This window comes from Castor canadensis, chromosome 1 (assembly GCF_047511655.1).
Source record: "Castor canadensis chromosome 1, mCasCan1.hap1v2, whole genome shotgun sequence".
Lineage (NCBI taxonomy): Eukaryota > Metazoa > Chordata > Mammalia > Rodentia > Castoridae > Castor > Castor canadensis.
The window spans coordinates 114,461,006-114,488,537 of record NC_133386.1 but is presented as its reverse complement, the minus strand read 5'-3'; the positions used below and the strand labels follow the sequence as shown (position 1 = coordinate 114,488,537).

Below are 27,532 nucleotides of genomic sequence, written 5' to 3'. Positions count from 1 at the left end.
GATGCCTCACTTTTCTTTTGTCACAGAACAACCTGGCAAAGAGGAGCTCTATTTCTTTGGCAAGAATCTGGGCCCAGGAGGAGCCAAGGCAGCCTTGGTCACTCTCTTCATCACTGGACTCCTCTTCCTGATTGCCACTATGATTCTGTCCCTCAGACTCCGATCTGCAAGGAGACAGATGGCTTACCGAGAAGTCCAGTCCTGTGCACTCCCCACGGATGCTCTGGGAACTCTCTGGCCTTTCTTGGCGGCAGTTGTGAGGTTCCACAGCTGGCTAGATGGTGGGCCAACCAGGAAAATGGACCAAAGCATTGTTCACCAAGGAAGGTTTATACTGTATCCTGGATCAGGCTTCTGATCCTCTGTAGCATCATCCAAAGCAATTTGCTTTCATTTATTTATTTTTAAATGGGCTGTGAATAATCCTCAGGTACAAAATATACAGAAAAAGGAGAATGCACAGGACTGAGAAATGCCTATCCTTAGTCTGTTCTCTGAACAAATTTGCTTAAGTGGGAAACCCCCTGAAAGATATTTTCATATTCCATCTTTCATAACTTTTAGATTAAAGTGTTTTCTTTGCTAACCATCAGTTTCTAGATGAACAACTTCTAGTTATAATGACTCAGACGTCTATCTAATTAGAATAACATTAATTTTTTTTATCACAGTTACTTGAAATGTTTCCCTTAGTCATTCCAGGGAAAATAAGTTTCTAAAGAGTTCATGGAAATGTCTTAAATCAGTATCTAGTGATAGAATTAGACCAAATGAATTTTTGGAGGCTTTAACCACCTCTCCTGGCCTCTTCCCTTTTACTATAAATAGCCTGTGCACTGTTTATTATACAAGGCAAAGTTATAAGGTTTTTTTTTTAATTGCTGCTGTTTTTATTCAAAACTGTAGAAATACTTGAATGTTTACAATTCACTTCATGTTATATGTTTTTACACTGTTTCCATAGCAATATCTGTACTTTCAAAAATTAACTAGAAAATTTATATTTCTATTTAAGATTTTGGGAGGGCTAGAATCTGTGAAGGAGCAGGCTTGGTTTTCCCACTGTGAGTTAGAGACCTGAGGGTTTCCTGTAAGGTCTCAGTAAGGGGTAGAACTTCAAGTCTGGGCTTGAAACTTGAGTCTGATTTTTCGCTGAATTAGGGGGAATCTTCCCAGGTCTCCATCTTCTGTGAAATAAGAATAGTGTCATCATGTCAGGAACATGAGGAGGAATTCACGAATGCAGCTGACTGGTTGAGAGAAGAAGGCTTTCTAAAAACCCCAAATTCTCTGACTCTTAAAGCCATAGCCCTTGAGGGGAGGAGAAAAAAAGGAAAGTGTAGAAAAAGAGTCTCAGTGGTAATTTTTAAACCATTAAATCAACTTTGAAAGTAAGTATTAAAATTTCCAAGACTCACATGCAAAAATAAAATATTGAATAACTAAATTCAACCATTGTGAGGTAATGCACCCTCTTTGTAGGCATGTCTAGACATTAGGTGCAAGATTGATAAAAGCAAAGTTGTTTTATTACTAGACTGAGAAATTGCCCTTAGCTCAGGGCAAGGTGCTGATGCCAGAAGAGTGATAATAGAACATCTGCCTTAACAGTGGATCATTTGAGTGTCCAGGTGAACGAGTACAACCTAATAAATACTCTGGTGGTGGAAACTTTTATACTTTCTCATCTTTTTAGTGAGGGGAAATGGGTAATCTGCTAGAATCTATAGTATTACATAAAACAGGATGAAAATGCTAATGAGTCTGTTTGTAGTTTGCTTGAATGTTGTATCAAGTAGGGTACCCAAAAGATTTTTTTTACCCAAAAGGTTTTGAATTTCAGCCTGCTAACCACTGTGATTTTGTAGTACAAGCTCTACAGTTTTCAACATGTGTAGGCTGTACAATTATATAATAATAATAATTACGGTAAATACCTTATTTATTACCTTTACTATGACAATAATTCATTTAGTTATGTTTTTTCTGTTTCACTTGGTTTATTTTTTTAATGGAAAGAAAATAGTTTTATTGCACCATTTCTCTTTTTAATAAAGTTTCACATTTTAGAAGATGACTATTTGGATTTTTTTCACTCAAAATTACCTGCCATTAAATGGGGAAAGTGATGGTTAAAAAATGTATTGTCTTTTAGGTATTTAATCACAATGACTAGAAAAAAATGGAAAAAATAATGTATCTCTACAAATAATTTGACCCCTCAAACACTGTCTCCTCAAACACACAATCCTCCTTCATTCTCAGCTTCGCTCTTTTGGGACAATTAGCCCCTCCTTTCATCAACACATGTCTTTTTCTTCTCTTACAGTGGAAGAAGTGCCCTTGCTCCTTGCATGGCCAGGTTCTCTGCTTCCTGTTTTCTCAAAGACTTAATTCCCCCAATTATAAGTTTTTCCTTCTATACTACTCTATGAAATCATCAACGATGTTTTCCACTAAAAATGGAAAGCAAAGAGCTTTCCATCTTTTTATTACTCAACCTCTCAGCAACAACTGTGAGTTCCTTCCCTCTGGACACCTCTGTAGTCCACTGGCTCTGTGAGCTTCCTTCTTCCTCAATTTCTATTTCTTCTCAATCTCTTTTGCTAGTCATTCTCTGTCAGCACATTCCTCAGAACTTGATATTGGGACCTTTTCAAATCCTTTGTCTTTTAAAGTAGATGGAGTAGTGTTCCCAAAGATTATATATCCTAATTCTGAAACCTGTGTTGCTATCTTATATTGCAAAAGGGATTTCGTAGTTAATTAAATTAGGGATCTTGTGATGGGGACTTTATCCTGGATTATCCAGATTGTCTTTAAATGTAATCATAACGTCCCCTATAAGAGAGAGGCAGATGGAGATTCTATGATAGAAGAGGCAGTGTAACAACTGAAGCAGGAAGCTATACTTCTGGAGATAGAGGAAAAACCCAAAAAGTTAAGGAACGTGATGTATAAAGAGCTAGAGAAGCAGAAGAGGCCTGGGAACAGGTTCTCTTCTAGAGCCTCCAGAGGGAGTTTGGCCTGGAACTGATTTCAAACTTTGGAGTTCCAGAGCTGTAAGAGAGTAAATGTATGCCGCTTTCTCGCTGTCACGCTTGCCTCTTCCAACCACTGCCCACACAGCTACTGCAGTGTTTTTCTCAATATGACCAGATCACTCTCCTAATTCGTGCATTTCTACTTTACTTTTAATAACCCCCAGACCCTTTTCTTTGTTGGTGAGGCCCAGGCTGATTTGACTCATGCTCACCACTGTCACATCTTGGATTCTCTTCTGCTTCATTATTAATTCCTGTATCTTGGTAGATCTTTTCTAACAAGAGATCTCAGAGCTTTGCCTTCGGCACTCTCCTTTCTATGCCTTAAATTCCCTCCCTTTTCATCCTCTTCAGCATCCCCATCCCTTTTCTAACCTTTCTAGTTCAGATGTGAGCTCCCCAAGCTGCCTTCTCCAAAGTGGGTCCCTTCTTTTATTTCCCACCAACGCTGGTTTCCTTTGTAGCACTTATCATAGGAATAATCACTTTAGATGTCTGTTAGCTTGATTTTTGTCTGCCTCTTTAACTGGAAATTAGGTTCTGTGAAAACAACAACCTTTGACCTGTTTTGCTCACTGCTGCATGCAATTAAGACTGTCGTACAGATAGATAGCGACTGATCAGCAAATATTTCTCAAATGAATATTAAACAGAACAGACAGTCTAGTGCGCTTGATTATTTTGACTTTGACTACTTTGGTTGCAAAATACCTCATTCAAATGTCAAGGACCTCAAACAAGCAAAACAGAATTCTGGGAGAGTGGCTGTGAGTCCCAGAACTCATCATGGCCTCCTTCTAACATTAAACTATGGCAAGGGGTAGGGGCAAGGCTGAAATGGGAGGAGAATGTGTAATTTAATCCCTAATTGCACCTTATAATGGTAAAAAGCAATGTCATCATCAAAAACAAAATCTGAGAAGCATCATAGCCAAGATGAGCTAAAGAGACTGCAACTAAACATAATATGCTATCCCAGATGGGATTGTGGAGCAGAAGAGTGTTAGGGGAAAACTAAGGAAATAGTAGTCAACTGTAGACCTTCTTTAATGTATTGATAGTGGTTTGTTAACTGTCACAAATGTACTGTACTTTGCAAGATGGTAACAATAGGAGAACTTGAGTGCTGGAGTTGGGTGTGTGGGAAACATCTGAACCATTTCCTCACTTCTTCTGTAAATCTAAATGTAATCTAAAGTGAAAATTAAACTAAAATTTAAAAGTTAAAATCCATTTGTTTAAAACAAGCTATATAACCTACACTTTATTAAACATGTTAAACTCCTGAGGATGGTAATGATAGCTATCAAATGCCAAATAGCTATGATTCAGCAGGCAATATAAAATGTGTTATTTCATTTACGCCTTAGAACAAACCATTGAGGTGGGCAGTATTATTCTTATTTAGTGAATGAAAAAATTGAGGCTTAGAGATTTCCTGTGATGTATCCTTGGTTACACAGCAACTGTGTGGCAAACTCAGGAGTTGAATCCAGGCTTTTGTCTTTTTGTTTCATCCCAAAGATTGCTGGCGTGAGTCAGATTGTTTGATCTTTTCAGTAGGAAAGGCGGCTGTCCTAGCTATCATCCCTTAGATGCCCCTTGTTTCTATCCTTAACACCATAGTACCACTTGGGACCTCCTTATTTTCCATGCAAAATTGGAATAGCCTCTTATCCAGTCTCTCTACCTTCACTCTCTCATTCTACTCCATTCTACACATGGCTATCAGATTAATCATTTTAAAGGACAACTCTATTTATAGTACTCCCTTCCAAAAACTCCCTTAATGCTTACTGCAAAAAGTCCAGACTACCTTCCCTGGCCCCTACCTTTTCATCTTTAACTCCTTCCTCTTCATCTTCCTTTCCAGTGTTAGGAGTCTTTACTTCCCATTTCCTAACAAGTTTTCTTTTCTCTATTTTAAATTCAGCAAATATGGATTGACTTCCAGGGCTGAAGGAAGTTAACAAAACTCATGAGACTCAATCTAGATCCTCCGGGGTTGCTATGTAGTGAAAAAGCAGACATGCAGCCACCGTCATATAGGGAGCTAAATGAAACACATCTTTATACTAACAAATCTGAAGACAACAGAGGAGGAAAGTGCTGCAGGAGTGATGGTCTCATTACACCTGGGGATCCTGGAAGGCTTCCCAAAGAGGTACTGTTTGATCTGTTGGATAAATTGACATTGATAGGGAGAGAACTGGAATAGCTTCTGTGATTTACTTACTCCTAGAAAGCTCTTGCCTCAGCTCTGTTGGCCCCAAACTGACTCATCTTTGCAGGCCCTACTCTTTCTCTGTACTTCTGTTGTCATTTCCTACCTTTCACAATAATACTTACCCTTTCTAACTTGTATTATAGTTAACTGTTCTTTACTTCTCTTACTAAGTAAGCCCTGAAGACTTGAGGAAAGGGAATGCCATTGTTTCATCTGTGTCTGGACCAGAGCCCACTCCCTCGCGTCACCCTTACACTCCGAAGGACAGCATTTCCACTGCTGAGCGACACACCCAAGAACGCACTGGTTCTGTTTACTTCTAGGTGTAAGGCTCTTGCCCCAGAGCTCCAGACCAGGAGAGGAAAGCCAAGGAGACCTAGGGCTGCTGTCATGCCCTCCTCTGGGCACTCAGCTCCTGAATTAGGAAGTCATTCAAAGAGAAGCAGCCATTGTCCCTGTCTCTAGCACTAGAGTACTTACTGGCTCCAAAATTTTGCCTGGGCAGAGAAGCAGGCCATAAAACAGAGGTCCAAGTCTCTCCCCAAAGGCACAGACTTCGTATACAACAGTGTGGAAAAGTTCAAATGAAGGGTGCTCTCTCAGTGTAGGTTTTGGTAAAAGGCAATTGGAGACTGGCAGATTTGTGGGGATATAAACTAAACTGTTGGATCTGTTAGGTTGCTAGAAGGAAACTAGGAAAGCCAGCCAGGAACAGCTCTTTTGAAGTCAGAATAAATTTTACATACTGACCTTGAGAACTGCCACCATAAAAGAAACTAAACTTGATTGGATCGGTTTGCGATACAATTTAGGCCCCAGGACTTTGTTAAAAACAACAGAGCAATGAGCCTGTGCATGGTCAGGAGAAGAGACAGACGAAGAAAGCTCCATCCAAATGAGTGCCATCTCTGGGTGGCTGGGCATACTCAAGGCTGTGCCCCTCAGGCATCATAAGAATCTTCACACTGCTGGGGGTTGGGGGTAGACTGACTTATAGCTAAAACATACAGAAGAACTCCTAGAACTCAATAACAAAAAGAAAAACAACCCAATTGTTGTGTAATTGGGCAAAGGACTTAAAACATTTCTCCAAAGAACATAAACAAATGATCAATAAACGCATGAAAAGATGTTCAATGTCCTCAGTCATTTGAGAAATGCAAATCAAATCCACAATAAGATATACCTCTTGAATCAAAGAACTGAATACAACAAGTATAGGCAAGGATGCAGTAAAACTGGATTCTTCTACATTGCTGGTAGGAATGTGAAATGGTGCAGCCATCTTGGGAAATAGATCAGTAGTTTTGCAAAATGTGAACCAGAAATTCCATCCAAAAGAAATGAAATCCTATGCATATCCACACAGAAACTTTTGACTAATGTTCTCAGTAGTATTACTTATAATAGTCAAAAAAGTAGAAGCATTACAAACATTACAAACGTCCATCAACTGATAAACATAATGTGTATGATACATCCACTCCGTAGGGTACCCACAGGATATAAAAAGGAATGAAGTACTCACATATACCAAACATGGATGAACTTCAGAAGCTACATTAAAAGTGAAAGAAGCTAGGAACAAAACACAATGCCTTGTATGATTCCATTTATATGAAATGTTCCAGAAGCAAATCTATAGAAAGTAACTAGGTGTCAAAGCTGGTGGTGGGAAGAGGAAGAGGCTGCTAATGAACATGGGGCTTATTATGGGGTGATGAAAATGCCCACAGTGATTGACTGCACAACTCATGCAACATACTAAAACCATGAAGCTGTACACTTTTCAGTGAATTTCTGGTATGTGAGATGTCTCAATAAGAATTTTAAGTCCTTGATCCTCTTTATTACTAAAGCTACCCAGCTTTAGTTTCTATAATTTACCAATATGGGCCTTCAAAACCCTTTGCCCAGTTCAGTTCTCCAATTCTTTTCACATTTCCCCCTTAATTGGAATCCCCTCCCTAAGGTATAGTCAAGTCACATATTCATTTGGAAGATTTTCCTGACCAGATCAATCCTTCTTCACCTAATTTTGCTCTAATTCCGTATCTCTCATAACTGGCAGCACCGTAATCTCAAATGTATACATAAAGTCATTTCACCTTATTCCCCTTGAATTCTTGCCTTAATCTCTTTTACTTTCTCAGCGACAAGTAACAAATGCTTCTGGACTTAAAATGGGGTTCATCCACCTAAAAACTAGCTAGCATTTGTTGCCCTTAATGCAGAGAAACTAAAGCAGATACCTTAAAAGCAACTGAGGCCAATAGGAAAAGGGGAACAGGTACTAGAGAAAAGGTTAGATCAAAAAGAATTAACCTAGAAGGTAACACCCACGCACAGGAAATCAATGTGAGTCAATGCCCTGTATAGCTATCCTTATCTCAACCAGTAAAAACCCTTGTCCCTTCCTGTTATTGCTTATACTCTCTCTACAACAAAATTAGAAATAAGGGCAAAATAGTTTCTGCTGGGTATTGAGGGGGGGGGGAGAGGGAGGGGGCGGAGTGGGTGGTAAGGGAAGGGGTGGGGGCAGGGGGGAGAAATGAACCAAGCCTTGTATGCACATATGAAAAATAAAAGAAAAAAAAATGGGGTTCATCCCAATAAACCTACTCAGTGTAAGTTAAAAATGGATTTAATATACCTAACCCAGCCAACATCCTACTAAGTAGCACACCACACAGAGTTTTGGTTTTGGCCCCAGGACTGTGGTTGACAGAGCTGCAGTCTGCTGTCGCTGCCCAGCATCATGAGAACATTCACCCACATACTGTTAGCCCAGGAGGTCAAAATTCAAAGTATGGTTTCTGGGCCAGTGAGTGGGGCTCAGTAAGTGCTTGCGTAGCACGTGCATGGCACCAGGTTTATTCCCTGGAACCATAAAATCAAAACCAAAGTATGTTTCTGTTGAATGCATATCATTCTTGCACAACTGTGAAGTTGAAAAATCCTACGTTGAACCATGCTAAATTGGAAACCATCCATGTTACTTCAGTATTGTAAAGACCAAACATAATTTTGTGAACTCAGCTAGAACCTTAAGACAAACAGGAAAAAGTTTACAAACAAATACTCCTGTAGAATCAGTAATGTCAAAGTGAATAACAAGCATGATCTGTCCTTTATAAACCCTGCCAGCTCACCAGCTTTACATGGCAGAACCTCAACTATGTCTCTATATCCCTTATAACATTTAGTACAGCATCTTGAACACAGATGGCACCAAAACTCTGCTGAATAACAAATGATTAGTACATGAATGCAACTTATGTATGTATTGAGTAGTCCTCAAACCTTAACAAATATCCCAAATCTTAAAACAGGAAATGGAGATGAAAGAAAGAAAACTAAAATACGGGGCTAGGCATAGTGGTATATGCCTATAATCCCAGTTACCTAGGAAGCTGAGATTGGGAAGATTACAGTTTGAGGCCAGCCTAGGCAAAATATTAGTGAGATTCCATCTCAAAAAAAACTGTAATCTCAATTACATGGGCAGCATAAGGAGGAAGATGGAGGTTTGAAGCCAGCCTGGGGCAAAAATACTAGACCCTATCTGAAAAATAACAAAAAAGGGCTGCTGGTGGCATGGCTAAAGTGGTAGAGTGTCTGCCTGGCAAGTGGAAAGCCCAGAGTTTAAATCCCAGTACCTCCAAAAAAAAAAAAAAAAAAAAAAAGGAAGAAAAAGAAAGGAAGGATGGGGCATGCATTCACTTTTCAATATGAGTATTAGAAGTATGTATCCTTATTGTGCTTTTTCAAGGTAATCTCTTACTGCTGCCCTCTAACCTTAGTGTGTGGTGGGCATCCTTAGCTTTCAATAACTACTGCCAGAGAAGAAAAGAAGACCACTAAAGGACCCAAGAATTTAAATATAAAAGTGTACCTCTTCCTAAAAGTAGGGGCCAAGATTCACACTCCTATGCCTCTTCTAGCAGCCAGGAAGAAATTAACAATGAATCCTAGAAGGACAGAACATGTGAGGTGAGAATAAGGAGCACTGGTTCCAAAGAATAGAGGGTTGCCAGGGGCAAAACAGAAATCTTATTATTTGAACTTCTGAAAACAACAAAGATGGTAGGTTGGTCATACAAAAAACACAAGCCACAAATGGCTAAAATCCCTGATCCAGACCAAGTGTAGGAACCCAGAATCAGTAAATCCAAAAGCAGGTCTTTCTGGTACTTTGAACAGCCAAGCCTAATTCCACTAGTAAAATTTCCCTCCCAAGCCCTGAAATAATATGAACACAAAACACCTGTCACTTGTCATACTGTTTTAGAAATGTTTTTTCCTCTTTCTAGTCATACTTTTCTGGTAACTTGTGTTGGGTTGTTTAGAGGGCAGAATACACACATTGTAATCACTCAGATCTGCTTAGATTTCCCTGGTAGCAAAGCAGTTAATTCCAAATTTATCCTTATTTAAGTTTGGTAGAGACTTTTTAAACTTGTTTGAGTCTCTTTAAAAATTCTTTTTATTTGTAAACACCTTTAAATTACACCTTTGCTTTCCTGCATTTAAAAAAATATTCAATGGTTTAGATTAAGGGATTATGGCATTTCATTTTTCTTCACTTCATATAGAGTACTAAAGAGCAAAGACAAAGATAAAACCAAGAAGACAATGTTTCTTAGAATATTATTTTTTTCATTTGCTATCTTTTTTTGCATTCATATATACAGGTGCTAACACTCTGAATATTAAATGAGGCATTTGTATTTGTTTGTTGTTTTGACACAGGATCTCACTATGTAGCCCAGGGTGACCTTGAACTTGTGATTCCCCTGCCTCTGCCTTCCAGTGTTGGGATTATAGAAATGTACCACCATGCCCAGTTCTCAAAAAAGCATTTGTATTCTGGGTTTCTTTTTTCCAGAAGACTAATTACCATCAAGATGTTCTTCATGTATGAAGGAAGATAACATTCAATTACTACTCTTAATGACCTCAATGAAGATATCCCAGTGAATGCTTTGTTTAACAACATAAAGAGGACACATCATTTTTAACAGTTAAAAAGTACTGAAACAAGAAAGCAGTTACATATAAATTTTGCAAGTTGATAGAATCAGGCAAATGTACAAAAAAAGACCTTGATTTTTAGGGATAAAGGAGTTGGTAAATAAATATGAGATAGGGTCTCATTATGTAGCCTTGCCTGGCCTCAAACTAGCAATGCTCCTGCCTTAGTCTCCCGAGTGCTGAAGTTCTAAGTGTGAGCTACTACACGTGGCTTAGGCAGTAAGGGCAGGATGGCAGTACCTGGCACATACTACAAGCTCAAAATATGACTGCTAAATAAAGAACTAAACTAAGAGCCTTCATGAGGTACACAGAACATAAGTCATTTCTTATGAAAAATGAACTTATTTAAGAATTTAAAAAAGGGAGGGTGGGTACAATGGCTCACATCTGTAATCCCTGTTACTCAGGAGGCAGAGATTAGGAGGATCATGGTTTGAGGCCACCCTGAGGGAGAAAAAGTTCACCAGATCCCATCTCAAAAAGAAAAAAAAAAAAAGCTGGGCATGCATCTGTCATCCCAGCTATGTTAGAGGCCAGAGGCAGGACTGTGGTTCAGGCTGGCCTGAGGCCCTCGGTTCTAACCCCAGTACAGCCAAACAACTTAAATATGACTTAAGCTAAAAATATTAACTATGTATTGAATTTACACAAGAAATATCTTAAAAGCCTTGCAAATCTCCTTAAATTTCCCTAGTCTGCCAATTTAGTAACTTAAATTCAAAATTAAAAATTCACTTCTTCCAGTTACAGTGTAAGTAATATGGCTGATAGGACAGAAAACTGGAAGTTTGAATGATTTTTAAGAATTACATGGTCTTCTGTCCACACAACTAAATAAATTTAAAGTGAACACTTGGAAAAGAAAATCAAACAGCAATGTCTCCAAAAAGAAAACACAACTTACCTCGACTTGAAAAAGCTCTCCAGCTCCCTCACAGTCACTGGATGTGGTTACTGGGGTATGAATATGCACAAAACCACTGTCCTGGGGAAAAAAAAGAAAAAGAAAAACTGCTCTTTTCAATATATCTGCATATGAAACAATTCCAAGAACACATACCGTCTTACACTACAAAAATGCACTAAGAGAATGCCATATCTAATCCCTCCAAAACTCCTCAACTTTAAGACTGTTGAGAGATCAGTTGAGTGGTTTTCTTCATTTGCTGGGTTTTTTTGTTTGTTTGTTTTTATTTTTGAGACGGGGGTCTCACTGTGTATCCCAGGCTGGCCTCAAATTCGTGATCCTCTGGCCTTAGCCTCCCAAATGTTGGGATTACAGATACACACCACCATGCTCCCTGAGTTGAGTGTTTTACCATGTACAGAATCACAAAGAATTTTAAGTCTGGAACAGACTTTGATATCAACTTGTGTAACTTCTTCATTTCAAACATAAGGAAATCGAGTATCAGAGAGACATCATGAATTTGCAAAAGTCACGCAACCAGTCAGTGGCTAGGTCCTCAGGAACTATTTGTAATCCTATTTCTTCTGCCCACTTCTCTAACATGCTGGTGGTGATTTAAAACACACTCACCAAGGCTAATGGGTGATGAAGATGTTGGCCAAGCTGCTAAGGGAATGCAAAGTGAGCAACATCAAGTTCAGTTATCATGGAAGGGAACATCGATTGTAAGCAATTATCAAAAAGAAGAACAATTAAGGTCAACACACAAACAGGGACTGAAGAATAAACAGCAAAGTTGCAGAAATGACTTTCAGGGAGTCTCTGTCACTCAATCGATGGCAGAATGCTTTGCTCACTGCATAGGAATATTCTGAGCAGCACCAAGTCCATCCATTACCGAGGCTTCCAATCAAAAGTCTGAGACGATTTCCATTAGTGAACCACAAAAGCTGTTGCTAGTAGGATTAAAATAACCTGTCAACTTCAAGGTTATGCTTCTTTCATTCTGACCATGGATGGAGCCAAAAGGTTACATTCAGCATAGATACGGTAGAGTGGGAGTGAAGGCAGGTGAAAGTGAATTTATAATACAAAGGCAGAAAAGTACGTGCTTAATGCAAAATTTAGCTATGAAATCAATACAATCAATTCATACATTCATGTCTCTGCCAAGTTCCACCTGTCCAGGTGGAACATCTCCAGGTATTATCAGGGACCTCCCAAATAGGACACTTCTGAATTCAAGAATTCTGGTTTGAATACAAAATATTTAGTCAATGACTTGCTTCATGATATAGAGGGTTAAATATTCAAGCTATAAATATGTACTTGAACCTGAGAGCAGTATGCCTAGAGGTGCTGTGCAGAGCACGTTATAGAGTGCTAACGAGATATAATCAATAACACTACTGCATAAAATTTTTATCTCCTAGGAGCCAAGAATATGGACACAAACCGTTTATTCCACACGAATGTAGGCAACTATGCGCATGTGCACAGTAAACAAAGAAAAGTGAAAAGTCCAAAGGAAACCAGGGTGGGGAAGGGGAGGTAGAAAGAGAGAAAAAAACTTTGTAACTAAATACAATTGCTAAAGTTAGTACTGCTTAAATGCCACAAGAAATAACACTGTAAACCTGAAGTAAATAACTATCACATAAGGAATGGGATTTAAAAAAAAAAAAAATCACACAAGGAGTGAGAATTATCTTTAATAATACCAACCTTTTCAATAAAGGTTTACCAGCTGCTAAAAATGCTCCTCAAAGTCCATTACATTACCAAACACTATAAAGGAGGAAATAAAAAGAATAAAGCAGCGCAAATAAAGTCAAAGAAGGAAAGTGAGAGTGGAAGCAGATAGAAAAATGGACAGGAAGTAACAAAGAAAGGTGGAATACTGTCACTGTCTGCCTCAAATGGGTTACCAGCATCAGATACTTATGCTATCCCACAGCAAAGGGGTTCCTGATTAGGGATATGCCCACCAGAGAGAGGCTAACACTGCACTCAATTTTCAAGATTCCATTCCCTACCTCCAAATACCTACATATTTTGATACACATTTTAGAACCAGATATTTTATAAGGCTCTGAGTATCTAAAAATTACAAAATTCACATACACATCACTCAGAAGACTGATGGACTATATTTTTCTTTCACACATAACCAAAATAACTATCACTATTTAATCAGCATCAACAAAAAAGAAATACGAGAAGAACTGCTCAACACTCACCATTGGCAACAAAAGTAACAAGAAGAAAGAAAGAAACAAAAAGCCATAAAAACTATAAAAAGCAGTCACACAGACTGAAAAGCACCAGAGTAAAGACTACTGCACTCCACAGAAGACTTGGAGTCTGCTATAAGGAGGAGGATAAGCCCTAAAACTCACAGGCAGAACCTTCCTATAGTAACAAACCAAAGAAACAGTACCAAATACCAGATAACACATAACTATTACTTAAGTATACCCCAGAGTACTATAGTGACTTCTTTAAACAATTCAGTACCAAATGTCACACATACAAGTATATAACATAGAATGAGACATCAGGATTTTTCAGTTAAAAAGTGAATTTACAGCACTTGACAAGTGTCTATCTTTATAACTCTCCATCAATAGTGCTAGAACTCAAGTTATTTTCAACCATATAGATGTTATAAAACTTTTACTTCATTGTACTTAATTTTCTTGTTACAGATTTTTCTTATTTTTAAATTGTTTAGATTATGTGTAAAAGCTTCAATTGATAATGAAACATAAGTACGTAAAGTTTACTTGTCAACAGATGGCCAATACTACCACCTAGTGGTCAAAAATCTGTAAAACTGTTTCAGAATTAAAGCTGGCACACTTTTCAGCAGCTGTTGAAGTCAATGGGAAAAACTGCATTTTTAGAAGTAAACAGATTTTATGTTTGTGTGGTTCAAGCACTACTGAAGAGCCATATGGAAGTTGTATAAGTAAGCTTGTAAGAGCATATGTATTGAATCTCTCTGTGTAGCCCCAGCTGGCCTCCAACTTGCAATCTTCCTCCTCAGCCTCCTGAGTACTGGGATCACAGGTGTGCAGCACCTCAGCCAGGCTCAGCTGTAAGCTTTATCTGCTGGACCAGATAAAGGTCACTTGGTGCCCTCCCAGTGACATGATGTACTTATCTTTGAGCAAGATGGAGAAACGGATTGGATCCCTCTTACCTGCAACAAAACAAAAACAATAAAAACAAGGCAAAGCACATGAAGCAGTCAGTGCTTTTCAAAATACTGGCTATCAGATACCAGACAACAAAAGACAGTGCTCTCCAAGTGATGGGAAACAAACATGATGAACTCTACCAGTCACCCAGCTTACAACACTGAAATTTTCCAGCCACAGCATAGGAGGAGAAAGTTAAAGTGGGGCCAAGCACTCAATGAGTTGAGAAGAGACAGCTAAGAGTCTGGGAGACCAAACTGGCTAGATTTTCATGAGAGGAAAGAACTTCCCAGAGAACTCCAGGGATTTGCAAAGGGGCATTTAGGAGTAGAGAATTAATTAGTATATGCATGGAGGAAACCACCCAAGAATTAGGAAAGAATGATCTAGAAAAGTTAGAGGAGAAGGGTGTGGTGGTACATGACTGTAATCCCAGCTACTTGGTAGGGAAAGGCGGGAGGATCGAAAGTTTGAGGCCAGCCCAAGCAAAGTTATCAACAACCTGTTAGGGAAATCTTATCTCAAAAACAAAAACAAAAGGGCTGGGGCATAGCTGAAGAGATAGAGCAGTTGTGAGTGTGACGCCCTGGTTTCAATTTCCAGTACCACAAAAATAAATCAATAAATTAAATAAGTAAACTAGAAGAAGCAGCGTGTAGTATTTACATATTGGCTGAATGTTCCCACAAACCTAAGTGGAAAAACTCATAATTCACAAGCACAAGGTAGAGTTAGTTCTCAGGAAGACCACACTGAGCACTATTCCATATCTGCTAAACAAAAACAGAAGCAAAGCCCCAAAAGATCAGTTTGACTGCATACCAGAACAAAGTTCAAGAAGCTTCATAGGTATCCAGCACCCAACAACATAAAATTCATAAAGTATGGCATCCAATCAAAAATTAGCAAACATACAAAGAGGCAGAAAACATAACCCAAAATGAAACTAATCAATCTATCAAAAGTAACTCACAACTGACAGACATGTTAGAATGAGAATATAAAAACACTTTTTAGATTAACATTGTACTCCATATGTTCAAAAAGTTAAGTACACATGGAAGATATTAAAAAAAATAATAATAATAAGGCCCAGCTGTCTATGGTGGTTCTTAATCCCAGCTACTTAGGAGGCTGAGACAGAAGGATCACATATTGGAGACCAGCTTGGGCAACTTATTGAGACGCTATTTCAAAATAAAATAAAAAGGAGCTAGGGATATACCTCTTGCCTACAAGAGTGTTTCCCTAACATGTAGGAAGCCCTGGGTTCAATTCCCACTACATCAAAAACAAAACAAACCCCAGTCCCAGTGAACACCTGCCTATGAGTTTATAATGTATGATATGAAAAACACACTGAATGAGAGTAACAACAAATTAGGCACTGCAGAAGAAAAGATTAGTAAACTTAAAGACAAAGCAAATGAAACTATCTAAAAGAAACAGAAAAAATTTGTTTCAAAGAAAAGTACATTAGGGTGCTAAAGGGTATCATCAAGTGACCTAATATATAGGTCATTTCAGTTCCCAAAGGAGGGAGGTAACAGAAAAAGTATTTGAAAAATTATTGGCTAAAACAATTTCATAAGCCAGGCACAGTGGCACATGCTTGAAATCCCAGCTACTTAGAAAGCTAAAGAGGAGGACAGCAAGTTCAAGGCCAGCCTGTGTAAGACCCTGTCTCAAAAAACTATGTTTTTCATGAAAATCATAAACTCATGGATCCAAGAAATTCAACAAACCCAAAAGAAGCATAAAGAAAACTGTGCCAAGGCACATTACAAATTCATAAAAAGCAGTGATAAAGAGAAAATTTTAAACTCCATAGTGGTGGGGGAAGAGAAAACGAAACAAGTTACATGTAGAGAAACAATCCATCCTGAGAGTAGGGCGAATGAGAGCCAGGACAGTGGCACCTATAAAGTACTTAATTGCACCTGTAATCCCAGCACTCAGCCTGGGCAACATAATGATGCCCTGTTTCAATTAAAGCAAACTTCCCAACCCATTAACTTATAATTCTATATTCAGAAAAGGTATCATATGAAAAATGAAGGTGAAATAAAGACATTAAAGACATACAAATGTTTGGGGTTACAGGTGTGTCCACCATCTTAACTGCAGGGAAGATTTCATGGGTATGCACATATGCCAAAATTCATCAGACTGTATACTTGTTTGTCCAGTATTTTACGTCAATTATTCTTCGATAAAGCTATGAAGCAAACTATGCGCACACACAAGATACATACATACACACAAACACACACATATACACATGCCTGTTTTAATTAATTCTGCACAAAACATATAAAGGTGCTTGGAACAAACAGTGACAAGAACTTTCAGGAAAACACCCAGTGTTGTAATTATTCAACTTCTTCTCAAGAAACACTACCTTAAAGAAGGAATGAATAGCAGCTGTGGCTTCACTGCGACCCTCAATATAGAAGCCAGAGCATTAGTCCTACACCTGAGGTGAGGATACTGTCTCAAGTATCCAGAGGATGCCTCTCTTTATACTTGATAGGGAAAGCCTGGGAATAAATAGAAAAAAATTAGAAAACAAACCCCCAAAAAACAAAACCAAAAAATATCCTACTTTATAAAACCAGTTTCCAGAGCACTTTTTAAACAGTAGTGCTTTAGAACAAGACCAACATGCTTTTTATTTCTTAATATCTCAGATTACAGTACACATTATTCCTACCAGGTAAGTAGAATGGTAAGTGGATTCAGAGATGTGGTTTGAAGCCAGCTCTCCTACTCATTGGCTAAGGTGCTTAGCATCACTGAGACTCACCTGTTATTTATCAAGCTACCCATTATCAGCTACTCACTAGCTGTCAATCTCCTCTTACAAATGAAGAGATTAGCATAGAACTATGCAAAGCAATCCACTGTTTGGCACACAAGAGTTCAGAATATTATAGATATTAAAATGATTTTTCCTACCATTGTATGCACACAGCTGGAATTCTATTTTAAAATCACCCCAGTCTCTTCAAAGTACTGTTTATCAACAAGTTGCTGCTATCTAAGAACATGAGGGAGGGCCAACAGCTTTCTTTCATTTTTAGCAGAATACTGAAGATTTACAATAATTTTTAAAGGAAAATATGACTTCAACTTGAAATATTTCCAACCTTCCCACACTCATGTTACCAAATTAAGAAGACAGATATATCCTTTCAGACAAAAAACCAAAATGTCATTAAAAAAGAAAAGGTAATAGAAATGCTTAAAAAGAGCTACACTGGCAGCCTGCTTCTTTGAGAGTTGTCTGTTCTTTTCAGGTCTTGTGAATATACTGATTTTTATATTGTGAAGACGTAAGTACCACACTAACAGGAAAACGTGGCCACATTAATTGAGATCTCAGACCGCTAGGTGTTCAAAATTCTCTCATGTCTAAATACTTTAAAAAAACACTGAACTGAAGGTGAAAGTAACAAACTAACAGAAGCCAAGGGAGAACAATTTAAAAATAGGAAAACATATGGCAATTTTTAATATTTGTAGGTCCCTCTGAAAAAAGCAAACCCAGGCTGGCAGAGTGGCTCAAGTGTTAAGAGTGTCTGCCTAGCAAGTATGAGGCCCTGAGTTCAAACCCTAGGGCCTCATACTTGCTAACCAAAAATGGTTAGCTTCTCCATTCTTGACTTCCAAATTATTTCACTCTATTTTTCAGAAACCTTAGACCCTCATTCCTAATCTTACATGTCAATTAGAATTTTTGGAAAATTACTCAGAATGACATTTTAAAAGAAAATTATTCCACTTTATTTCCTTACATTTAATTTTTTCCATTGCTCCAAAAAAACTACAAATGAATTAAGATGTTATAATTTTCCTGTATTTTTTCCTCATGAAACATTTGAAAATAATAAGCAAAGACAGAGAAGTCAAATGGCTAGAATGTAATGTTCACATGTGCCACTACTTGTTGAACTGTAGGCAATTCATTTTGCTTGGCTGGGCCTCATTTTCTTCATTGCTATGAATTTAATGAATTAGATTGATAACTTTTTATTTTATTCCCTATAAACTCTTTATCAGGCTTATAAATATAAAGCTATTAATAGAAATCTTGTAAAAAACAGATATAAAAATCTCTTAATATAGAATCTTTTTGTCTGTTCAGCCCAAATATTACAACAGTTTAGATCAGAACCATCTAATAGAACTTCCTCTGATCAGTGGAAATTCTCTGTATCTGCACTATCCAATATGGTAGCCAATAGCAACATTTGGGCACCAAATACCATCAAAGAACTGGGATTTTTTTTGAGGAAGTGTACTGGGGGCTTGAACTCAGTGCCTCACACTTGCTAGGCAGGCACTCTACCACTTAAGCCATGCCTCTAGCCCTCTTGTTTAATTTTAGTTGATTTAAAATCAAATAACCATAGGTGACTAGTGACTACTACTCTTAGTTGATCAGTTCTGGACCATGCAAAAATCACTTTTAGCTTTCCTAAGAATGTAAAGCTGAAATGGTATTTCCTGGTATGAGTCTGTCATTGTGGCTGACTGGGCATGCTTGCAAAAGCAGTGAGTCTTAACTGTGACAGACAACATAGAGATGCACAGATCAATACTTAGCTCTTACTCAGAAGACTAAGATCTTTACACAATAATTTTGTTACTATCTCTAAAGGCTCTAAGGCCTGTTTCAATTATCAGGGAAGCTGGGTTGGAGGCCTGGCTCAAGTGGTAGAGCGCCTGCCTAGCAAGCTCAACACCCTAGGTTTAAACTCCAATAATACCAATTACTAGGAAAGTCACAAGTGAAATATGTTCTATGTGCCGTATTCCCAATAATCACACTTAGGGCTGGGATGTAGCTCGGTGGTACAGTGCTTGCCTAGCGTGCGCAAGGCCCTGGGTTCGATCCCAGCACCAAAAAAGAAAAAGACAAAATGAAAAAAAAACAATGCCAATAATCACACTTAAAACAGATTGCAAATATTCTAAATTAAACCAAAACAGCCTTCACAAAAGTGTTACTGAGCATACCTTGGCATCACAATTTCCAATAACTTCAATTTTTTCTGCCTTCAATTCCACATTTTGCCCTCTGGATGGGCTTTTTACCAGCTGTCCCTGGGCTTCCACAGAACTTCCGAAAGCCAGTTCTCTACAGTAACCCAAAATAGAAACAGAGAGTTAAGAATTTGGAATTAAGCGGTTATATAAGTATTCTTATTAAAAAGTAAATTGACCAAAATTTTTGTCTTTGATAACATACTATGGTAACGTAAGAGGCTATCATTGGGGAAGCTAGGTGAGAACCACATGGGAATTCTCTGTATTATGTGATATCTTTTTTCTTTTTTTGAGACAGGGTCTCCTCATGCTTAGCCCAAGCTGGCCTTGAACTTTTGATTCTTCCAAGTGCTGGGATTATAGATGTGTACCAATGCACTGGCTTATATCATATTTTTTATGTTTTTATTATTTATTTTTAGCTAGATGGTTTTAGCATATATACACTACTTTCTTGTTTAAAAAAAATGTATTTTCTAGTTCAAGTTTACCCACAAATTAACTGTATGACTACTACAGAAAGTGACATGTACTCATTTATTTTTAAGAATCATCTATTAAGAAGTTGGAATAATGACTGAATTGCCATTCCAGTTCTAACATTTCATAATTATAATAAATATAAGTGTCTTCTTTAATAAACTGTACAGAAATATTCAACACAGTAATACTGTATTAAAGTAAATAATGTCAGGAAATTCCACACCTAATTGTGTGTTTAGTATACAATATTCCCTTTTAAAATTTATTCTTATATAAATAAGAAAACTTATACAAATAAGACTAACCACTATTGCATCAAATACTTAAGTGTAAACCAAACAAAAGATGTGAATGACCTCTACAAGGAAAACTACAAACTTCTGAAGAAAGAGATTGAGGAAGACTATAGAAAGTGGAGAGATCTCCCATGCTCATGGATTGGTAGAATCAACATAGTAAAAATGTCGATACTCCCAAAAGTAATCTACATGTTTAATGCAATTCCCATCAAAATTCCAATGACATTCATTAAAGAGATTGAAAAATCTACTGTGAAATTTATATGGAAACACAAGAGGCCACAAATAGCCAAGGCAATACTCAGTCAAAAGAACAATGCTGAAGGTATCACGATACCTGACTTTAAACTATGTTACAAAGCAATAATGATAAAAACTGCATGATACTGGCACAAAAACAGACATGAAGACCAGTGGAACAGAATAGAGGACCCAGATATGAAGCCACACAACTATAACCAACTTGTCTTTGACAAAGGAGCTAAAAATATACGATGGAGAAATAGCAGCCTCTTCAACAAAAACTGCTGGGAAAACTGGTTAGCAGTCTGCAAAAAACTGAAACTAGATCCATGTATATCACCCTATACCAAGATTAACTCAAAATGGATCAAGGATCTTAATATCAGACCACAAACTCTAAAGTTGATACAGGAAAGAGTAGGAAATACTCTAGAGTTAGTAGGTATAGGTAAGAACTTTCTCAACGAAACCCCAGCAGCACAGCAACTAAGAGATAGCATAGATAAATGGGACTTCATAAAACTAAAAAGCTTCTGTTCATCAAAAGAAATGGTCTCTAAACTGAAGAGAACACCCACAGAGTGGGAGAAAATAATTTGCCAGCTACACATCAGACAAAGGACTGATAACCAGAATATATAGGGAACTTAAAAACTAAATTCTCCCAAAACTAATGAACCAATAAAGAAATAGGCAAGTGAACTAAACAGAACTTTCTCAAAAGAAGAAATTCAAATGGCCAAAAAACACATGAAAAAATGCTCACCATCTCTAGCAATAAGGAAATGCAAATTAAAACCACACTAAGATTCCATCTCACCCCTGTTAGAAAAGCCATCATTAGCAACACCACCACCAACAGGTGTTGGCGAGGATGTGGGGGAAAAAGGAACCCTCTTACACTGTTGGTGGTAATGTAAACTAGTACAACCACTCTGGAAAAAAATTTGGAGGCTACTTAAAAAGCTAAACATTGATCTACCATTTGATTCAGCAATACCACTCTTGGGGATATACCCAAAAGACTGTGACACAGGTTACTTCAGAGGCACCTGCACACCCATGTTTACTGCGGCACTATTCACAATAGCTAAGTTTGGAAACAGCCAAGATGCCCCACTGACGAATGGATTAAGAAAATGTGGTATCTATAAACAATGGAATTTTATGCAGCCATGAAGAAGCATGAAATGTTATCATTCGGTGGTAAATGGATGGAATTGGAGAACATCATTCTGAGTGAGGTTAGCCTGGCCCAACAAAGCAAAAATCGTATGTTCTCCCTCATATGTGGATATTAGATCAAGGGCAAACACAACAAGGGGATTGGACTTTGAGCACATGATAAAAGCGAGAGCACACAAGGAAGGGGTGAGGATAGGTAAGACACCTAAAAAATTAGCTAGCATTTGTTGCCCTTAATGCAGAGAAACTAAAGCAGATACCTTAAAAGCAACTGAGGCCCACAGGAAAAGGAGACCAGGAACTAGGGAAAAGGATAGATCAAAAAGAATTAACCTAGAAGGTAACACACATGCACAGGAAATTAATGTGAGTCAACTCCCTGTATAGCTATCCTTATCTCAACCAGCAAAAACCCTTGTTCCTTCCTATTATTGCTTATACTCTCTCTTCAACAAAATTAGAAATAAGGGCAAAATAGTTTCTGCCGGTTATTGAGGGGGTGGGGGGTAGAGGGAGGGGGCAGAGTGGGTGGTAAGGGAGGGGGTGGGGGCAGTGGGGAGAAATGACCCAAGCCTTGTATGCACATATGAATAATAAAACAATAAAAAAAAAAGACTAACCACTATTGCGTTACTGGGGGCAAAACAAACAAACAAACCAAACAAAAACCCTACTACATTTTCACCAAGTCTGAGAAGGTATTTTGAGAGGTTCTAACTTAAAATATGCACTACCTAACATATAGGAATATTCCTTGGGGGCTTTGAGAATACCTAAAAGAGATAGGCAGTCATCCTCCAGAACCTCCAAAACTTAAGTACCATTAGAAATACCCATGATTACTGTACTGATTGATATCATCAGAAAAACAACCTTTTTTGAAAGATTGCTTATTACATTAAAGCAGTCTTTTTGTTCTGCCCTGTTGACCTAATAGTCTCATGAACCTAAATAATGATAGAGAACATTAATCCTAACAATCTTTGGAATAACAAAGCACTCTTATTCAAGTCAAAATAATCTTTTGCTTCCCAGAGGTTATGCCCTAACACAAAGATGGTGTCAGTTTTAACATCTTCTGAATGAGGCCATAAAAGTTTCTTCCAATGTATTCAACAAACAGTAATTGTTACTTTGTCGGCACTATGCCATGGGCCAACAATACAAAAATGAATAAAGTACTATCATCCTTAACCTCAGAGAAGTAGGAGTCCTTAGTCAAAAGGAATCCAAAAGGAATACAGCTGATCACCTACTAATGTCATACATTCTATGACAGAGGTGGGCACCTGCCAGTGTCAAGAACTAGGAACATGAGATGATCCCTTATCTGGAACTACGAAAGACACATGAAGAAGAGGCTGATCCGGTTAAGGCAGCAACATCTATAAGAGCTAGGAGTCAGGAAAGCAGAAGAGCTTAGAGGAGGGTAGGTAGTTAAGAAAGACTGAAAGAAAGCACAGGTAAGGGTTATAGCATGTGAAGATGTTAGACAAGGAAAGCCTGAGCTGGAAGGACCCTGATTCCAAGTATTTGTATTTGGCCTTATCTTAAGCTATAGTCCATAGATTTGTTTAGAAAGATCACTCAGGGAGCAATGTAAACACTGGCTTACTGAAGTGGGAAACGCTGGAGATGGAAAAAAAAAAAAAAAAAGACTCTAAAAAGCAACTTGCCTACTGTCAAAGCTTGAATCAGCCACAACCTGAAGGCTCTCCAAAGATGACCCATCATTTACATGTAGAAACAAGACTTCCTTCTGGGATCAGGCTGAACGAAACCATCCCTAAGGAACAGAAACATTTCCAAATGTGAATTTACAATCATTTTACATTTCATTACACATGCAAAGAAGACTAAATAAAAGAAAAAACCGTACTCACAATCTTACCTCAATATATCAACTGCATAAAATGAACTGCTTTTAGTTTATCTATGTGTACACAAACTTAAGTTCCTTAGCACAGTGAGACACACACTTTGACATTCTACCTTTTGTTGTTTTCATAATAAAGCTCATTATTTTGAATGGGTGGCAATGGTCCATCAAGTTCATGAGCCTAATTCACAACCAATGCCCTCAATACTGGCCTTTCCCAGGTATTTTTGTCCCCATCCCCCTTCCAATTACAAAGAACAGGGTTTACAACTTGGTGCCTTTCGCTTTATATGAAATTCTCAGAACGGAGATTACATAGTATAAACTAGACATATCTTTACAGATTTTTTTCCTTTTACCAAATATCATACCAAAAAAAAAAACCCTCTCAAAAACGTCTCATTATGGGGAAGGAGGGAGGAAGGAGAATGGTGTAGGGGTGAAGTCAAGTATCATGCATTTGATAAACTGTAAGAACTTTGTAAATGCTACACTGTACTCCCACCCAGCAGGACAATTTAAAAAAAGTCTCATTATGAACACATACTAAGTGATACACAAAGTTTCAAAATCTTAATTTAAGTGATAGGTACATGCCAGTACAAATGAGATGTCTTCAAGTAGACCAGTAATGCTAAAAACAACTCTCAGATCTGCCCAACTTAAATTAACTAGCATAGGCATTAAGAGAGACTAACACTCTAGTGGACACCAAAAAATTGTGAAGTATCTAATAAATGTATAGTCAATGAATAGAGATAGACACTCACCATTAAACATGCCTGGGGAAAGCAAGAGATGACCCTACATACAAAAACCTACTGATGCACCTAGCACTTGGGAGGAGGAGACAAGACGGCCAGTTCAAGGCCATCCTGGGTTATATACCAAGACACTGTCTTGAAACAAAACAAAGAAACACAAAAAATATCTATTGATTATGACCTTTGGGTCCTGCAATAATCTGCAGATGCTGTTGTTAAAAGTTTCTCTAACACTTACTTGCATTTCCATAATGCTTTAAGGGAAGGAAATGTGTACAATAGTTACTGAAATGTATTGGCAGGGACATAGATGATAATTCACAAATGTTTTTCAGTTAAAGCTTACATAGTACATGTACTATGTAAAAAACACTCTACTACCTTCATATACGTTCTCATTTCCTTCTCCCAACAGCTCTAAGGACTAGTATAACCATATCACAGGTGAGGAAACCAAGACTTGGCAAAGTTTAAAAAAAAACCCTTGCTGAAAGTCACACTGCTGGTTGAATGGTAGATTCCAAATTTGAACCCAAGTCTCTCTGACTGGAAAGCCCTTGATCTTCTGCCAGTTACACAGCATGAAGTATAAACTGCCTCAGTCCCATGTACAAGGTGCTTCATAAGGGCATTTACTTTTTGGTTATGATCATTCAACAGTAATTTCCAAAGCACTACTCTTATTTTTACTTGCTAGTGCAAGTTAACATTCACTGAACATTTTTTAATGTGCTTCTGTTCTAAGTTCTTTATAAATATTATGCTATTTAATCCTCACAAGAACAAAATGAAATGGTTATCATTTTTTAAATGAAATACATTCAGAAAAGTTCCAGAAAATGGCCCAGGTTACAGTTACCAAGTAGTATAGTTGGGATTTAGACACAGTTACGACTTCAAAATTCATGTTCTCACCAACAAGCAATTTCCCTCTGCTTGGGGGTCACATCCTGGTGCCATTTCCACTCCATCCTAGTCACTACCTGATGAATACAACCTTCAGGGCTCAGCTGAAAAGTCACCTGAGTAAGAAACCTTCCCAAACTTCAAGCATTAAGGAATTCTCTGCTTTCTCAGTTATTTAATATTTGACACTAGTAATAATAATATTGCTGTAGAGTATGTCTGTCCAAAATAAGTAAAACGTGAGCTACACACATAATTTTATAGTTTTTAGTGACCACATTAAAAGTAAAGAGAAATAGGAGAAATTAATATTTTACTTAACCAATTATGCCCTAAATATATCAACATGCAAGCAGCATAAAAATATGTTGAGGCTGGGCATGGTGGTACCCACTTGTAATCTCAGGTACTCCGGAGGTGCAAATAGGAAGATAGTGGTCTGGGGCTGGCACGAGTCAAAGTTAATGCAAAGGCCCTACCTGAAAAACAAACTAAAAAGCAAAAGGACTGGTGTGGTTCAAATGGTAGAGTCCTGACACAAGCTCAAGTTCAATCCCCAGTAACATATACAAACAAAAAAAAAATGTGTGTGTCAGGAGAGGGATTTTTGCATTGTTTACTCTTGAAAATTACCATGTATTTTACACTTACAGTACATCTCAACTCAGACGTTTTAAAAGCTCAGAGGCACAAGTGACTGGTTGCTATATTAGACTGTAAAGCACTAAATTGAACCTCTAACTTGGGAGGCAGGTTCTGCTCAATCTTCCAATCCTCTCGATTAGCACACAAAAACGATCATTTATGAATGCCGAGCTAGTAGATGAGTGCAAGAAAGCTTCTGATTTGGATCATGGAAAGAATATGGAAACTCAAATAAATGCAAAGAGGATCCAAATGGTCATTATGCTAAACAGCAAGGATCTATAACAGCAAGGTAACTGCATCAGTGTCTTTCAATCTAAGGAGGTCACCCCGCCCCCTTCTTTAACATGCTCCTGTTAGAGGGAATCTTCCATGTGGAATGGCTGCAAATATTACTAGCAGGAGAAATAGTAGTAGCTAACATTTATTGACTGTGGGCCACTGATCTAAATATCTTATACCCATGGTACCATGTAAATTTCAGGACTATAAAGTCGGGACTGGTATTATCTCCACTTTCATAAAAGTACACTAAAGTTTAGAACACTTAAGTCATACGCCCACAATTAGTAAGTTTCTTGGTGGGAGAGATTTAAAGCTAGGCAGCTCCACACCTACGCTCTTTCCAACGACTACATCCCACGTTCCCCTAACTTACTAAAACGTAAATTACATGCAAGCCCCACCTTAGGCACTGAGGCACCTAAAAGCTTAACAGACAAGGTTTAATGGAAGGAGTACTTCCTGACATATGAATACATGTGACAAAAACACACAGTTTCTGCCTTCACGAAGTGAGGGCAGGACAACCATTACACAACCGTGGACATTCACTCTGAGATCAAGGTGGAGGAAGGGGGCTTGTCTGCTTACACTTTTCTGTATGACTCACAAGATTACACGCAATGCTCTGGTATCACGAAAATCTGTTTCTGCATTTCGTAGACATCAGAACAGTTTTGCAAAAAGTCACAGCACCTTAGGAAAAAGAGAAGCGCGGACTCCTGCTGTGTCTACCTGGTCTAACTTTTCCCAGATGGTCGTCCCGTCTGACCCGACAGCACAAAGTAAAGCTAGATGTGGCTGTGCCACATAATTTCCTAAAGAAAAGGCGGGGGAAAACCCATCCCCTTTCCACACACCCACCTGAACCTTCACGCGCTCCCCACTTGCGCCCCGGGCCCTGAGGGCGTCTCGCACGCTCAGTGGCGGGAGCTCTTGGCCTCGCGCACGGAGCCGAGGAGCAGGAGCGCAGGGCTTGCAGCAGGCACCGGGCCCCGAGCATTGCGCGACAGCCCCGGGCCTCTGCCGGCCCAGCCCAGGCCCCAGCGAACTCCTACACGATCTGCAGACCCTCCCTTTCAGCTGCCCTTGCTTTGGGCCGCAGCCCTGCCTTCGCACGCTCTAGGGCCCTCGGGTGGCTCTGCTGCCTTTAGGGAGCCTCAGCTCGGTGTCCACAGAACCTCTCCTCTGCGTTCCTCTTCCCAACAAGGCGGAATGGAGCCGGCACACTCAGCTACCTCCACGAAAAAAACCACGCTGCTGAGTAGCCAGAGCAATCGACCGCGGAGAACTAATTGCAAAACTGCATCCCGACGCCGGGGAGCAACAGGCGTTTCTACCGGCCTACGTCAGCACGCTAACGTAGCTACGAC

The 27,532-nt window shown here is 38.6% G+C and overlaps 1 protein-coding gene and 1 pseudogene across 1 annotated transcript in view; one reads left to right on the top strand and one right to left on the bottom strand.

Moving 5' to 3' along the window:
* Nucleotides 1–2,074, top strand: part of LOC141422551 (uncharacterized) — an 83,657-nt gene extending 81,583 nt beyond the window's left edge. The window contains exon 6 of the mRNA XM_074070653.1: nt 27–2,074. Coding sequence (XP_073926754.1) covers nt 27–358 — 332 coding nt within the window. The 3' untranslated portion in view covers nt 359–2,074. The remainder of the gene's footprint in view (nt 1–26) is intronic.
* Nucleotides 1,158–27,532, bottom strand: LOC109686055 (asparaginyl-tRNA synthetase-like; annotated as a pseudogene).